The 17,439-nt window shown below is 34.9% G+C and overlaps 1 protein-coding gene across 1 annotated transcript in view; it reads left to right on the forward strand.

The window, feature by feature from the left end:
* LOC127859478 (A disintegrin and metalloproteinase with thrombospondin motifs 9-like) overlaps positions 1-17,439 on the forward strand; it is a 205,145-nt gene that overhangs the window by 67,905 nt on the left and 119,801 nt on the right. Inside the window, exon 5 of the mRNA XM_052396923.1 lies at positions 12,824-12,907. Within this exon, the coding sequence (XP_052252883.1) occupies positions 12,824-12,907 (84 nt within the window). The remainder of the gene's footprint in view (positions 1-12,823; positions 12,908-17,439) is intronic.

Consider the following 17,439-nt stretch of genomic DNA (forward strand, 5'->3'; position numbering starts at 1 on the left):
CTATTGCATTCAAACTTGGTACACTCACTTACTATCATGAGGGGACTGGGCAGGCAAAGTTAGATAACTCTGGCGTGCATTTTGACAGAATTATGTGCCCTTTTTATACTTAGAAAATTGAAAATTTAGGTTAAGTTTTGTGTTTAGGTCCATTTGATTCCTTAAATATCAAAGCTATTGCTTTCATACTTGCAACACTTACTAACTATCATAAGGGGACTGTGCAGGCAAAGTTATGTAACTCTGACTGGCATTTGACAGAATAATGTTCCCTTTTTATACTTAGAAAATTTAAAATTTGGTTAAGTTTTGTGTTTAGGTCCACTTTATTCCTACAGTATCAAAGCTATTGCTTTCATACTTGCAACACTTATTAACTATCGTAAGGGGACTGTGCAGGCAAAGTTATGTAACTCTGACTGGCATTTGGACGGAATTATGGGCCGCTTTATACTTAGAAAATTGAAAATTTGGTTAAGTTTTGTGTTTTGGTCCACTTTACCCCTAAAGTTTCATAGATATTGCTTTCATACTTGGAAGCCCTTTTTTGACTTAGTAACTTTGAATGTATGGTTAAATTTTGTGTTTCGATCCACTTTTACTTCTAAAGTATCAAAGCTATTGCCTTCAAACTTCAAATACTTTCATGCTATCATGAGGTTACTGTACCTGGCAAGTTGAATTTTACATTGACCTTTGAATGACCTTGACTCTCAAGGTCAAATTATTAAATTTTGCTAAAATTGCCATAACTTCTTTATTATGCCCCCCTTTGAAGAAGAGGGGGTATATTGCTTTGCACATGTCGGTCGGTCTGTCGGTCAGTCGGACCGTCAACAAGGTGGTTTCCGGATGATAACTCAAGAACGCTTGGGCCAAGGATCATGAAACTTCATAGGTACAATGATCATGACTCGCAGATGACCCCTATTGATTTTCAGGTCACTAGGTCAAAGGTCAAGGTCACGGTGACCCGAAATAGTAAAATGGTTTCCGGATGATAACTCAAGAACGCTTAGGCCTAGGATCATGACACTTGATAGGTAGATTGATCATTACTCGCAGATGACCCCTATTGATTTTCAGGCCACTAGGTCAAAGGTCAAGGTCAAAGTGACCCATAATAGTAAAATGGTTTCCGGATGATAACTCAAGAACGCTTAGGCCTAGGATCATGAAACTTGATAGGTAGATTGATCATGACTGGCAGATGACCCCTATTGATTTTCAGGTCACTAGGTCAAAGGTCAAGGTCACAGTGACCCGAAATAGTAAAATGGTTTCTGGATGATAACTCAAGAACTCTTATGCCTAGGATCATGAAACTTTGTAGGTAGATTGATAATGGCTGGCAGATGACCCCTATGATTGTCAGGTCACTAGGTCAAAGGTCAAGGTCACGGTGACCCGAAATAGTAAAATGGTTTCCGGATGATAACTCAAGAACGCTTATGCCTAAGATCATGAAACTTGATAGGTAGATTGATCATGACTCACAGTTGACCCCTATTGATTTTCAGGTCACTATATCAAAGGTCAAGGTCACGGTGACCTGAAATAATAAAATGGTTTCTGGATGATAACTTAAGAATGCTTATGCCTAGGATCATGAAACTTGATAGATACATTGATCATGACTCGCAGATGACTCCTATCGATTTTGAAGTCACTAGATCAAAGGTCAAGTTCACGGTGACCCGTTATAGTAAAATGGTTTCCGGATGATAACTAAAGAACGCTTATTCCTAGGATCATGAAACTTGATAGGTAGATTGATCATGACTCGCAGATGACCCCTATTGATTTTCAGGTCACTAGGTCAAAGGTCAAGGTCACGGTGAAGAGGGGTATATTGTTTTGCTCATGTCGGTCGGTGTGTCGGTCGGTCCGTCCATCAGATGGTTTCCGGATGATAACTCAAGAACGCATAGGCCTAGGATCATGAAACTCCATACATAGATTGATCATGACTGGTAGATGACCCCTATTGATTGTCAGGTCACTAAGTCAAAGGTAAGGGTCACAGTGACTCGAAATAGTAAAATGGTTTCATGATGATAAATCAAGAACGCTTATGACTAGGATCATGAAACTTTATAGGTACATTGATCATGACTGGCAGATGACCCCTATTGATATTCAGGTCACTAGGTCAAAGGTCAAGGTCACAGTGACAAAAACATACTCACACAATGGCTGTCACTACAACGGAGAGCCCATATGGGGGGCATGCATTTTTTACAAACAGCCCTTGTTTATGATTAGATTTGATTGATACTTTAACAAAACTACTTTTACCTGACATACCACAATAGACTGCACTCAAACCATCCCCCGTGCCCGGCCCCCCCCCCCCCTATTTTTTTTTTTTTTTCAAGATCATCTCACAAATGACCACCACACCCTCACACTATACCCCACCCCCACCCCCCCACCCCCCCCCACCCCCAATTTTTTTTTTTTTGAAACTGTTAAAAAACACAAATATTTATTTTTATTATTTTATTTTTGAAATTTTTTTTTTTTTGCATTTTTTTTTCCGCATTTTTTCGCATTTTTGGAAGATAATGTGATAAATGTCCACACCCCCACACTATACACCCCTCTTCACTCCACCCCTCCCTTCTTGTGATTGAAATTGAGAGTCCCTTCACCTTTTAAAAGAAAATAGATGAGCGGTCTGCACCCGCAAGGCGGTGCTCTTGTTTAAATTATACTTTCATTTCTTGGCAGATTTTGACAAATTATATATCATTAGAAAGCCTACGATACGTAGTTTTCTGATATATATTATGTTTTTCTTCTGATTTGGGCAGCCCGGTGAGTTATAACTTTAACTTTTGTAAATATCACACAGTTTTAGAGTCTAGATTTACGGTTGACATGTTCGTACTGTATACCGATTTGTAGCGTTTATATTTGGAGTTCAGTTTAAAAAATTACATCTTGCTTAGGAGATTAGAATTCTGTATATGATAGAAAATAAATGGTTTTAAAAATGAAATTAAGTAAGGAATGACTTTGTACGAAAGTATCGCGCAGTCCTAACGCAGAGAACTGATGCTACGGTCTTGGCGATTATGCTTTTGTTTAGATACCGGCCATTTAATTTTCTTTGTCATGATTATTATATTTTTTATGGAATATATGAAAATATTTTGTTCAGGAAACATATCAATAAAGCTAATTATTAATGAAGCTTAATAAATTACCGATTTCAGCTCTTGTTTATAACACAGACAGGGTTTTAATTTTATTTCGTGACAGCGGACCCTCTTGATATTTTGGGCCAGGATTTTCAAGAATCTTTATATAATTTTAATGAATTGATAATTTAAGGTAAATAACCTTTTATTTAATTAAACATAATAACCTCTTTGAAAATAAACAACAAACGATAAATGTTTTGACACCCATTTTATTTGAAGTATGCAAAGCCGAAAAATATCAAGAGGGTCCGCTATATACGCTGTCTCGTAATAAAATTAACACCCTGTCTGTGTCATAAACAAGAGCTGGTTGGGAGCGTGCCATTTATGGGTATTACAATCAAGCACTCACACCCCTGATGAGGCTTAATCAAGGTGTCAAAACTTCAAACAATGACCTCTCTATTTTTGTATTAATTCCAAGTGAAAGACAACTAAAATCAAGAATGATTATAACAAACATGTAATGGAGTAAAAACAATCTACCTTTGTCAATCTGAACAAGATCTGTTACTCTTTATCTCTAGCAATAATGCCCTCCGATTCAGATGCAATCGATGAAATAAGCATTATGAAACAAATGAAATATTTACCATTCACTCTTTCGTATCCGTGCTTGGAAATCATATGACCCCGAAAACAATAAATTGTCTTGTTAAGTATTTGGGCACTCTGTACACTAGTAGACACCTACTGATTCGATTGCTTTTGTCACTTTTACTTTCTTACACCGTTTAACATTCTCAGAATCATCACTGCTACATGTGTAATCACCTAACAATTCGTCTAAATCTAAGTCGTCATCATCCCAGTGAAACAAAAATCCGATTTTGAATAGTTGGACATGATGCACTGATGTCAAAATATGAAATGATCTGAGTAACACCGGCCGTGATTTTCAAGAATCTCTAAATAAGTTTAATTACTAGTAAGTGATAATTTAAAGTACATCACCTTTCATATAATTATACATAATGACCTCTTTGATAATAAACAACAAACGAATGTTTTTCACACCCATTTTATTTGAAGTGTGCAAAGCCGAAAATATCAAGAGGATCTGCTATACCAGGGACCTATACAAACAAATAGGTCCCTGGCTACATGTATATACGAGGTCTCATATAAAATTATCACCCTTTCAGTGTTATAAACAAGAGCTGAAATCGTTAATTTATTAAGCTTAATTAATAGTAAGATATATTGATATGTTTCGTGAACAATATATTCCATAAAAAATATAATAATCCTGACAACGGAAATTTAATGGTCGGTATCTAAACAAAAGCATACTACCGTAGTAATCCCCAAGACCATAGCATCAGTTCAGAAAGCGCTACTTTCGTACCAAGTCATTCCTTATTTACTTTCATTTTTAAACCCATTTTTTTCTATCGTATACAGAATTCTATTCTCATAAGCAAGATGTAGTTTTAAAAACTGAACTTCTAATATAAACGTTACAAATCTGTATAAAGTACGACCATGTTTACCGTAAATATAGATTTTAAAACGGTATGATATTTGCAAAAGTTATAACTCGCCGGGCTGCCCAAATTAGAAGTAAAACTTCATATATATTTATATATCTGAAAACTACGAAATGTAGGCTTTCTAATGATATATAATTTGTCAAAATCAGCCGAGAAATAAAAGTAAAATTAGAAAAAGACGTGATTGGGTACATCAAAATGTATAACCTCTGCGCTTCGATGTACGCTAACCGATAGCTACTGATTACGTAACAAAGTATCGACAAGGTTAAACGCGCGTGGGTAAAACATAAAATGTGTATTTCTCGTGTTTAACTCGCTATACATCCATTAATAACAACGGAAATATACTTAAAGTTATATTTTTTGAAAGAGGAATAAATAAGCAACACGATAACGTTTAAACCAATACAATCGGATAATTAGTTTTTGCATAAATTTGAATTGACTACAGTAAGGGTCAAATACTCGTTTCAACTCCTGTAAACATACGCTCCGTGGAACATGCAAGATGCATCCCTTTTGAGTTTGTAGACTAAAGGTTTTGTCTGTATATCACATAATTCTGGCTGTTCTGCATCATGTATGGATGTAGTTTTTCTATCATTTTGTTGTTACTGCTGGAATTCTGCTTTAGGGTACATTAATTTAAGACTTCAATGTGACTTAATTGATGGTAGCCTTTTGATTGTTTAAATGGTAGAGGCCATGATTACCTATATCCTGTTTTTTACCTTACACTTCTCATAAGTCATGTCTTTAGTGTATAAATGCATTATATGCCATACAGTTAAGTACACTAAGGTGTGTGTCTAACTATCCAACTATAACTCCATTGGTTTCATTAAAAAGGTCAATAGCCATGTTTTAATAGATAATCTGTGACAAATAATTCAATCTGGATAAATAATGAAAAGTAGAGGTATTTGTATGTATTTGACAGTGTACAATATTGGTATATAATTAGATATAAATTGAGATTCCATTGTGTCTGACTGTGGGTCAATGTTCTAAATGTCACGATATCCCTGTTCAAAACTGGGTTCACCATTTTGTAGTCAGAGACAGTTGCAATAAATGCACATATAATCAACGTAAAATGACTCATCAAATGCTTTGAAGGTCTAATAATTACAAGAAGGTATGTCTGGCATTTGTCCGGATTCTGAACAAGTTGTTTTGGATTGAATCCGGAGCAGCCGGGTTTTGATAACTCCCATCTCAATCTGTCTTTAATCCGAACAAATCTTGCCTTCTTCAGTTAAATGGTATGAAAAGGGTGGTAGAGGTGCTGTTAAGAGGAGTGAACAAAATTGTGTTGACAAAAATACAATAAAAAAATGAGGGAAAAGTGTGTGTATTAAATTAAAATTTTGGAGATTAACATATTTTAAGTTTTAAATGCATTGTTATGTTATTTACCTATGTTTTAAAAATGCTATATTTTCTAAAACTCTTTGCGCCTCAAGTTTTATCAATAATTCGGGCAATTTGAACTATACAGTAAACAGAAGAAAGCGTAACAGTAAAATAGCTATGACAGTAAATTAACAATATCATCCAGGACTATTAAAGTTAGCCCATAACTGGTTGATATTAAATTAGTGTGTAAAAAATGTCATATTGTTGCAAAATCCAGTAGGTAAATGTTACAAACTATTGGACAAATAAAGGGAAAGCAGAGAAATATTAACTTACTAATTTGCAAAACCAAAAAATTGAGCTCTGTTAAAAATAATGTCATTTAGTTTTTGGTTTATCAAGTTATAAAAACGAATCCTCAGTTATCTTAAATTGGATTACACATAAGCGCATCTTGTCAGTTCATGACTGGAAAATGATATTTCGTTCTCCACCAGCACTGTTGTTTCTGAGGGGGGGTAACAGTTTGCTAGGCAAGCACAATTACAGCTTCAATAATCATCAAAGAATTGCACACAGTCAGATGTATTCTAAATTAATCTAATTTTGTAATTTTCCTCATAAATTTTGGCTACATAACCGAGCACGCATTCCAGGAGATTTTTGCTAGTATAAGCTGTATGTTAGATCAATTTGGTAACAAGTTCCATGTGATATAAGACATTGGTTGCCTTGAACAGATCAATTTGCAGTTCCTGAATTTGTTATGTTAGTACAATAGTATCTTGCATTACCAAGTATTCCTCTTTATGTTATAAATTCTCATGATACCAGAGTTCTGATATATGACTGCAGTTCTTAATAAGTGATAGAGGTGAGGTCTCTAGTTTGATTCTTAATAAGAGAGTGTTTTGGGGATCTTTTTAAAGACGTCAAGTACTGGTTCTACCCAGGAAAGTGACTCATGAGTGTACTTTAGAATCCTTGAAGGCTTCTGATGTGATTGTTAGCTAAAGATCATCTAATAAATGACCACCACACCCTCACACTATACCCCCCCCCCACCCAAACCCCCAAAAAAATATTTTTTATGCCCCCAGTAGGGTGGCATATAGCAGTTGAACTGTGCGTCAGTCAGTCTGTCTGTCAGTCCGAAAAAAACTTTAACATTGGCCATAACTTTTTTACTTTTTAAGATAGCAACTTGATATTTGGCATGCATGTGTATCTCATGGAGCTGCACATTTTGAGTGGTGAAAGGTCAAGGACATCCTTCAAGTTCAAATGTTAAATTTATGGTGTCTTTCCTTCCGAAAACTTTAACATTGGCCATTACTTATTCAATATTGAAGATAGCAACTTGCAACTTGAGTGGTGGAAGTTCAAGATCAAGGTCATCCTTCAAGGTCAAGGTCATCCTTCAGGTTCAAAGGTCTTTTTTTTTTAAAGATTCAAAGCCGAGTTCTCATGAAGCTGCACATTTTTGAGTGGTGGAAGTTCAAGGTCAAGGTCATTCTTCAAGGTCAAGGTCATCCTTCGAGGTCAAAGGTGAAAAAATTAAACAATTTCAAAGCGGCGTTCTCATGAAGCTTCACATTTTGAGTGGTGGAAGTTCCTTCAAGGTCAATGTCATCCTTCAAGGTCAAAGGTCAAACAAAATCAAAAAAATTCAAAGCGGCGTTATCATGAAGCTGCACATTTTGAGTGGTGGAAGTTCAAGGTCAAGGTCATCCTTCAAGGTCAAAAAAAATAAATAAACAATTTCAAAGCGGCGTTCTCATGAAGCTGCACATTTTGAGTGGTGGAAGTTCAAGATCAAGGTCATCCTTCAAGGTCAAGGTCATCCTTCAGGTTCAACGGTCATTTTTTTTTAAAGATTCAAAGCGGCGTTTTCATGAAGCTGCACATTTTTGAGTGGTAGAAGTTCAAGGTCAAGGTCATTCTTCAAGGTCAAGGTCATCCTTCAAGGTCAAAGGTAAAAAAAATAAACAATTTCAAAGCGGCGTTCTCATGAAGCTGCACATTTTGAGTGGTGGAAGGTCAAGGTCAAGGTCATCCTTCAAGGTCAAGGTCATCCTTCAAGGTCAAGGTCATCCTTCAAGGTCAAGGTCATCCTTCAAGGTCAAAGGTAAAAAAAATAAATATTTCAAAGTGGCCTTCTCATAAAGCTGCACATTTTGAGTGGTGGAAGTTCAAGGTCAAGGTCATTCTTCAAGGTCAAAGGTAAAAATAAATAAATAAATAATTTCAAAGCGGCGCAATAGGGGGCATTGTGTTTCTGACAAACACATCTCTCTTTTATTTCAAACATGGTTAAATAATACAAATATTTATTTTTATTATTTTATTTTTGAAATACCGTCCAACCATCCCACACAAGAATCCCCCCCCCCAAAGAAAACAATTTTCTTTTGCATTTTTTTTGCATTTTTGGAAGATAATGTAATAAATGACCACACCCCCACACTATACACCCCTCTCCACTCCACCCCTCCCTCCTTTGTGATTGAAATTGAGATTGGTCCCTACACCTTTAAAAAGAAAAATAGATGAGCGGTCTGCACCCGCAAGGCGGTGCTCTTGTTGTTTATTTGTGGCCACAATTAATTCCCGCGAATATATCTATTCATACGACACATGAACACCATTTTAGTGTTCATGTGTTGTATGAATAGATATGCAAAACAATAATAAAAACGAGCATTTTGTATCTACAAACATCTATTTTACCAGACCACATCTGACGTTGAAATTTCGACAATTGCCATAAGGAACACTGATTTTTAATTGGTTAAGTTGATTTTACGAACAATTGTACGTAATTTTTGTTGATTTTGAATAGTAATGTTACTTTAACAAATTGCAACTGAACATATTTCAAATGTAACATTTTTCAGACATTCAAGGTCATGTCAGACATACTAAAACATATAATATTTTAATGCAAGAAGAAAAAACTCTCTAATAAATCTTAAATAAAAACACTTTTAATACATTGAAAAACACATTCATATCGCATATTGAAATATGGAAAACAAAATTGTAGTTTCCATTCATTGATGCCAATGAATTTATTATCACAACAAATGCAAAAAATGAGGAGAAAAACAACCCATATATATTTATTTATATAATAGAAATTGCAATCAATTACTATAGGAGATGTAATATGTCTTGATGCCTAGACCAAATGGAACACTGTGTCAGTAGGCGATTGCTGACTCTAGCTTCTGTTTTGCTGCCCTTGCTAATTCCAATTTACTCCATGTCTGCTACAGCGATGTCCCGAAACCTCACCTGGTGAACAATTCAACAACCTGTGATTCTAGTTGTTACCATGGATATTCACTGATTTTTCTAGAGTCTGTATGTTCTCTCTCCCCTCGTGCTGGTTTGTTTGGCTTACCTGGCTTAGCAAAGTTTTATTTGGTGGGAAAATCCCATTTTTGCTGGGTAATTAATTTTGAATTTAGCAAAGATGTGTTTTAAAGTCTCCATTTAGTTAGATAGTTTGTTTTTTTAACACTTTTTGGTTGCTGAATATTTATAATGGTCCTTTAATATTGAGGTCTTCTATTGTTGGCCAGCAGAAGTTATTATTGGCGTTCATTTTTTTCTTAAAATATAAATTCAGTGCCAGCAAAATAGGTAAGTTGATATCGAAAGATAATCCTTTACAGTCTTTATTTTGTTTATGTATGATCTTCATAATGTTTGTCCCAACATATTATTACAGCCATATATTTAGTTTCTATCATTACCTGCCCATCTTGTAAAAGTGTTAACATAAAAGATTTGCATTTTTAACTACTAAATTGAAAATGTCAAACTAGGGTCATAACTTAAATATTGACCAAAAAATTTTAATGATTCATAAAATGGTTGGATTCCGTTGGCTTATATTTTTAATTCATAAAGAATAGTTAGATGCAAAAAGAAACCTTGAATATAACAGTGCCGCCACTGGATAGAATATGAACAATCAAGCTTTTGATAGCAAGGCCAAATGACCTCAGATTCCTTTTCTCAAGAAAAGACAACTTCAAAATGCAAATTGAATCAAGGGGTAGCCTGTGAGGGTGAAATTCCTGTATCTGTGGAACATCATATCAAATGCAAATGTTTCACTAAAACAAATCTTACTTCAAAATTGTTATTATCAGTGTCTCTTTTTACCAAAATAACATCTGCAATAATTATCCCTACAAAATACTACTTTTTTATGTCACATACATGTAAGGCATAAAGTCCTGTTGTTAACATCCGTTCCAAACATTTGTCATTGTATAATATTTCTATGTTTCTGTGTTACATGTCACCTAATGCGTATTTTTCAGTCATCAAATGTTGAAATGCTGAATCTTGATTCACATGTTAAAGCAATTAAACAAAGTTTTCTTTTCTTTGTTTTTCACCACACACATGAAACACTATTTCTGGGAGTTAAAGTTCTGCAAAATGGTTTCGTGATAATGATATAATCTGGAAAATGAATAAGCTGATGTTGTGAGAAGCCTGGATCACAGGAAAACGTGTGGTCTTCTTAATATTACATATTTTCTATCACATTCTTTGGATTGCATAGTTACATATTTCTCTTGCTATTCAAAAATTGCTTGCAAAATGAATTATGCACAAGTGCATTTGAGTATTGATTGTAAAATTAATTCTGTAAGAATGCGGTTGCAATTCTGGTTATTTGTAAGGCAAAGGCCGAATTGACCTTTGTTTTGGTACACAATTTTGCTGTTTTTTATTATAAGATGTAGGCATTTTTTGCTTTGAAGTTTTGAATATTATTTCCACCAGCTAGCAGAAGTGTTCATGTTATGCGACCATAACTGATTAGAGTAGTTCATATAGTTTTTTAAGCTCACCTGAGCACAGCATGCTTAGATGGTGATCTTTTGTGATTGATTTTTGTCCCTCTTTTTGTGGTGTGTTTTCCAGCATGCATTGTCATTCATGCGTCATTAATATTTACCTTGTGAGAACTCTAGAGGCCACATTTAATGCCCAATCTCCATGAACATTTGTCAGATTTGTTCCAATGGTATATGGGACAAGTGCACAACTGGTTAATCTGGAGGAAAAAACAAGGTCACTATGTCAATTCAAGGAAATTGCTTTTGAACACTCTAGATACTTTTGAACACTCTAGAAGTAATGTTTTTAGTCCACTCTTTCTAAAATCTGCCCAGAATATTTGTTCTAATGATATTGTGGCCGCTTTCAAAATTGGTTTGAGACCATTGAAAAGCATGAGGGGGGTATATAGGAGTGAGCTTGCCTGTCTGTCTGTCGGTCGGTCTGTGTCCGCTCTCTAATTCAAGTAGTTTTCATCTGATCTTTACCAAACTTGGTCAGAAGTTGTATCTAGATGATGTCTAGGTCAAGTTCGAACATGGGTCTTGCCTCCTCAAAAACTAGGTCACGGGGTCAAGGGGGCAAAGTAAATATCGACATTTATTGTGCAAACATCACAAAAGCTGTTTAAACGAGTTTTGATGCTTCTGTTCTCAGGTTAGCAACCTAGGGCATTTTGCCCTCATGTTTTACAATTTCGGACACAATTCTTTAAAAATGTTTTCCATAAACTGATGGACATTATAATTTTCTATAAACTATTATATTTATGACAGAGTATATTCATTCAAGAATATACTGTAAATGCAACTTGTTGAAAATCTGACATTAAATATAAGAAATAAATGAAGTATTGCAAATGCTATCAATTTTTGGAAAGCGCATTTACTTGAATGGAGGTGACAGCTATAAAAAGATATCTTGACGTATGAAGGTATTTTGTTATAATCTTTCCAATATGACCTGTACCAATAAAAAGCTGTTAGCATACAGGACTTATCACCCTTTTGTGAAATAGTTAAGATTAAATTTGTACTGAAATGACATGCTGTAAATGTTATGTAATCAGGTGCTACAACTAGGTTTGTTTTGGCGTTCTAATATTGAATAGTTGTCCTTAAATAAGAGCAATTTTTTATCTTGAAACTGTTATCATCTGCATAATTGAATAATTGTTTTTACTTGACTGAAAATGTAATGCATGTGGGTAAAATGTTTTTCCAGATTAGCCTGTGCAGTCTACACAGGCTTATCAGGGACAACACTTTTCTCTTTTATGTTTTTTTCGTTTAAAGGAAGACTAAGATTTCAGGCAAAAAGCCACATGAAACAGAAAGTGTTGTCCCTGATTAGCCTGTGTTGACTGCACAGGCTAATGTGGGATGACACTTTACGGGCATGCATTGAGCCCAGTTTTTTCAGAGCGATGCTCCAATACATTACAGACACTTACACAAATTCCTGCAGGCTGGTCCTCCACTGAAAATGTGCCAAATCCAATCACAGACAGGCCTCAAAACCAGATGCTTGTAGTTTAATGGTTTGTTCCACTAAGGTCTACTCCAGAGCTGCTTCATATTCACCCAAGTCAATGGCAACAGAGGCTGCCCACCCAAATAGTGAAATGTTCTAAAATAGGCAGTCAAGCGATAGTTGGAAGAACCATTGTAATTATCAGCGGAACTGTTGTGCTTATATGCTTTCAGTTTGCAAGCCCTATAGTGTTTGTATATGTATGTTATATTGTATAATAGGGTCACTACGCTGTTTATAAATGATATGCAATGATAAACATGCAGAATATTTTTTATATTTGTCTGATTCCTTAATTAAGATGACCATGACTGAGTCATACATTTTGCTTGTTATCAAAATTATATATTTTTATTTCAGGTGAACAGTATTTACAGGAGCCATACTATTCAACAGTTCATACACATCATCGTAGTAAAAATTGTTGTCTTTCAAACAGATGGGGTAAGTGTTGTAGAATTTAACCTTCAAACATGTGTATAATGTTCTCGAAATTCATTTTGGGGGGAGGGGATGATTTTTCCCCAGCTTTTTATGTCTGACATTTTAAGAATGGTAAAAGGACATTCACTGCTACCTGCTACCTTTGTCTATGCATGTGTGTGCGTCTGTGAGAACATGCATCTGCATGTTCAGTTATTAAATTCAGTGTCAACTGAAAAGTAGGTTTATGATGTTTTAATTCAGTATGACAAAAAAATGCAGAAGTTTATGACAAAAGTGCTATTAATATGATGTTTACAGCAATGTTATTAATGAATCTTAGCTTAAAAATCGTTTTAAAATGTGTGATATGCATTTGTTTTATAGCAGAATACACAGAGGCCAATGTATGTTTATGCTAATAATGTAACATTTCTGAACTTGATGGCAGTCTTGTTTCCTTATAAAGTAAAACAATCATCAGAAGACAAATTTCTTGGTTTACATAATTATAATGACCAACATATATAGCTTGTAAAAGGATCATTTAAGCTAAGAGCATTTTTTATAAGATTGCAAATTTTCACCTCAGCATGTGAGACCCGTACATTGTTATGGTCCCAGATATCAAGTAAAGGGGGGGGGGTATACTTGAATCTGAGTGTGACCTTTTAAAACTGTCTGTCACGCCCCTGCGAAATGTTGTTCTGCAGTTCACGAATAATTCGTGAACTGTTCATGAACTGTTCGTGAACTGAGTTCATGAATTGTTCACGAATAGTCAGTGAACAGAAAATGAGCCACGTCTGTGAAATGTTCTTGAAATTTTAGTTCATGAACTGTTCATGAACACTAATGGCATGAAGTGTTCATGAAATATTCTTGAAACCTAATGGCATGAAGTGTTCATGAACTATTATTGAAACCTTATGGCATGAAGTGTTCATGAACTATTCTTGAACCATTATGGCATGAAATGTTCATGAACTATTGATGAACACCGATGGCATGAAGTGTTCTTGAACAGTTCATGAACAACACAATTCTTGAAAAATTCTTCAGGGTTTTGCTGTTCATGAACAGTTCATGAACATTTTTCTTCTATTTTTCAATGGCTCATTTTCTGTTCACGGACTGTCAGTGAATAGTTCATGAACCATATTTCTTCAAGAATTCATGAACTGAGGTGGCATGAAGTGTTCATGAACGATTCATGAACAAGAATTTGTCAATTTATGCAAAGGTTATCATAAGTGTTACCAAAGCTCAACAAACAGGTCAGGGTAAGAAGAAACAAGTCTTGTATTAGCACTTAACATATTGATAGCAACATATAACAATAATTTAAACACTAATAACTGAGATACAAGTGGTTTGATAATACTCTTTAAATTTCATAATACAACTTTGCACTATATGTTCATGAATAATTCATGTATTGAAAAGATTATGAATAGTCTCATTTTCAGTTCAAGAATCATTTACTAATCAATGGTTTCCCTGAAATGGTTACACTTACAGTGCCAAAGAACTTGAAATGGAACCAATGGCTGATCAGTTCAGCCGGTAATTTATTAAAGACTTACATTTTCAAATATAACATAAACCATGTGCCTTCCGTTTCAACTTCCTGTGCACACAATATTCTTCCTTTGTAAAAACAGCAATACAATGTACATGTTTGAGTTCTTGATATTCTCTTAAACGGTTCTTGAAATAAGATGTCCTTAAAACGTTCTTAAACTTGTCTTTTAAGTCTTCCAAGAACAATGACAGATCCTTTTAAGAACATATTGGATTCTTAAAAAGTCCATCATATGTTCAAAAACATTGTGTAGACCTGTTTAAGAACATCAGAAGAAAACATGTTGTTCAAAAAAGTTCTTAAAGTGTTCAAGAATAGTTTAAGAATAATTCAAGAACAGGAAAGGTCCTTAAAAAGTTATTGAACTGTTCCTAAAGGCAGTTCTTGAACAGTTCTTGTACAAATGTTCTTAAAATTCTCTAGAACAGGTCAAGAACTCTTACTTACAGTGGTGAAAATACTATGCATATTCATACTAACTTCACAGGTTTCACAAATCTACAAGATTAGTATGCTAGACATTTCAATATTACTTTCACAAATATTTATGAAACATCTAGCACAAAGGAATTCATGAATTATTCATGATGGATCCCCAAAGTCTGTCTCTGAAAAGTCATCAGAAATCATTGTTCATGAAATGTTCATTACTAAGTATTTATGGTTAGATGAAGAACTATTCATGAACTTTGAAGTGTTCAACAAAAATTCATAAACTGTTCATGAACGTGTCTTAAAAACAGTTCATGTCCAAAAGTTCATGAACCAAGATCAGGAACTTTTTGAGAACGGTTCATGAACAGTTCCTGATTGGCTTGAAGTGTTCATGAAATCATGAACAACATTTCGCCAAGGAGAGTCTGTCCGTATGTAAACCAAAACTTGTTCAGAGGCATTCCCCTACACTTTTCAACATGCAACATTCAAAATTGCAGGCATTGTCCTGCATGATATAAAGTTGTACATCTGTGAATTTTATTGTTTAAAATTACATAATTACTCACCTTGAAAACTTAAATGTCAAATTTAATTTTTATATATCTAATAGGGGTGGAGTGCAGTGCTGAAGAGTTTTAACTCTTGCTTTCGTATTTTGAGAGTAATTTCATGTTATATTTTCCTGTACTTAAATTAGTTTTGTCCAGAGCTTTAAATAAAACTATAAGAGATATCAACTTGAAAAGTAGAAGAAGGTACTTTTCATTGAAGTGATGTAAGTTTACAAGTGCCAAAACTCTATATCTCATATAATAATTTTTTCCTTTATTAGTTTTCTTTACTTTAATTTAGTCCACAAAATTATAAAATGTATCAGCTTTGGACTTAATGTGTAGAAAAGTCCCAAACCAGGCAAGTGCAGTTCATAACCAAAACCTCTTCGTTATTATGTCACAGTTATTGCCCTTTTGAATGTTCATGTTGAAATTTAGTCCAGGGCATATATTGAATATTATAAATTAAACCATGGGTGCAAAAAGGTACCATGTGATCCAAATTAGAAGGCATATAGTTTTTTTGCTCCAAAAGGGCGAATTATAAGTCATCCGTCAGAAGCTTGCATTGTTGGGAAACCAATTCTTATTACTGCACCGCTTTAACACCCAATGTTAAGATAGAACAACAAACTCCTTTTACACCTAACTTAATTTACTGCAAAACTGCTACAAGTCTGCGCCATCTGTGGTTAATTTACTGCAAAACTGCTACAAGTCTGCGCCATGTGTGGTTAATTTACTGCAAAACTGCTACAAGTCTGCGCCATCTGTGGTTAATTTACTGCAAAACTGCTACAAGTCTGCGCCATGTGTGGTTAATTTACTGCAAAACTGCTACAAGTCTGCGCCATCTGTGGTTAATTTACTGCAAAACTGCTACAAGTCTGCGCCATGTGTGGTTAATTTACTGCAAAACTGCTACAAGTCTGCGCCATGTGTGGTTAATTTACTGCAAAACTGCTACAAGTCTGCGCCATGTGTGGTTAATTTACTGCAAAACTGCTACAAGTCTGTGCCATCTGTGGTTAATTTACTGCAAAACTGCTACAAGTCTGCGCCATGTGTGGTTAATTTACTGCAAAACTGCTACAAGTCTGCGCCATCTGTGGTTAATTTACTGCAAAACTGCTACAAGTCTGCGCCATCTGTGGTTAATTTACTGCAAAACTGCTACAAGTCTGCGCCATGTGTGGTTAATTTACTGCAAAACTGCTACAAGTCTGCGCCATGTGTGGTTAATTTACTGCAAAACTGCTACAAGTCTGCGCCATGTGTGGTTAATTTACTGCAAAACTGCTACAAGTCTGCGCCATCTGTGGTTAATTTACTGCAAAACTGCTACAAGTCTGCGCCATGTGTTGTTAATTTACTGCAAAACTGCTACAAGTCTGCGCCATCTGTGGTTAATTTACTGCAAAACTGCTACAAGTCTGCGCGATCTGTGGCGAAAAACACACATTTATAATGCTGAAGCCTAGGTTAATTCATTTTGTCACATAGTAAGTGTACCATTCACCTACTGCCCTTTAATTGTTGTCAAATAGCAAAAAACACAGAGCCCATTACAGGCAGGTAGCATCTTTAAAGTTGTATTTAATGGTTTACTACTTGTGATCAGTGATAGTGTTTGCATATAAAAAACAACATCAGCATAAATGGAGGCAGAGATTTTGTGTCACATTGTTTCGAGTGGTTAAACGAAATGAATAGTTTAAAATTGCATGGCAATCCTTTTTTGTAATTAAAGGAATAGCTCCTATGTAATAAAATATTAGATTCCCAAATAGTTGATTGACTGACTGACCTGAATTGAATAGACCTGACCTAACAGGATATATATTTGATTGATTGATTCAATCATTCATTCAATCATTTATTCATTAGTGTGCAATCAAAAATAATATTTTTGCAACATGTTATCTATTTATGGAAAATCCTCAGAAAAAAATCATCAATATGATTATGATGGTGAA

Source organism: Dreissena polymorpha, chromosome 1, assembly GCF_020536995.1.
Source record: "Dreissena polymorpha isolate Duluth1 chromosome 1, UMN_Dpol_1.0, whole genome shotgun sequence".
NCBI classification, from domain to species: Eukaryota; Metazoa; Mollusca; class Bivalvia; order Myida; family Dreissenidae; genus Dreissena; species Dreissena polymorpha.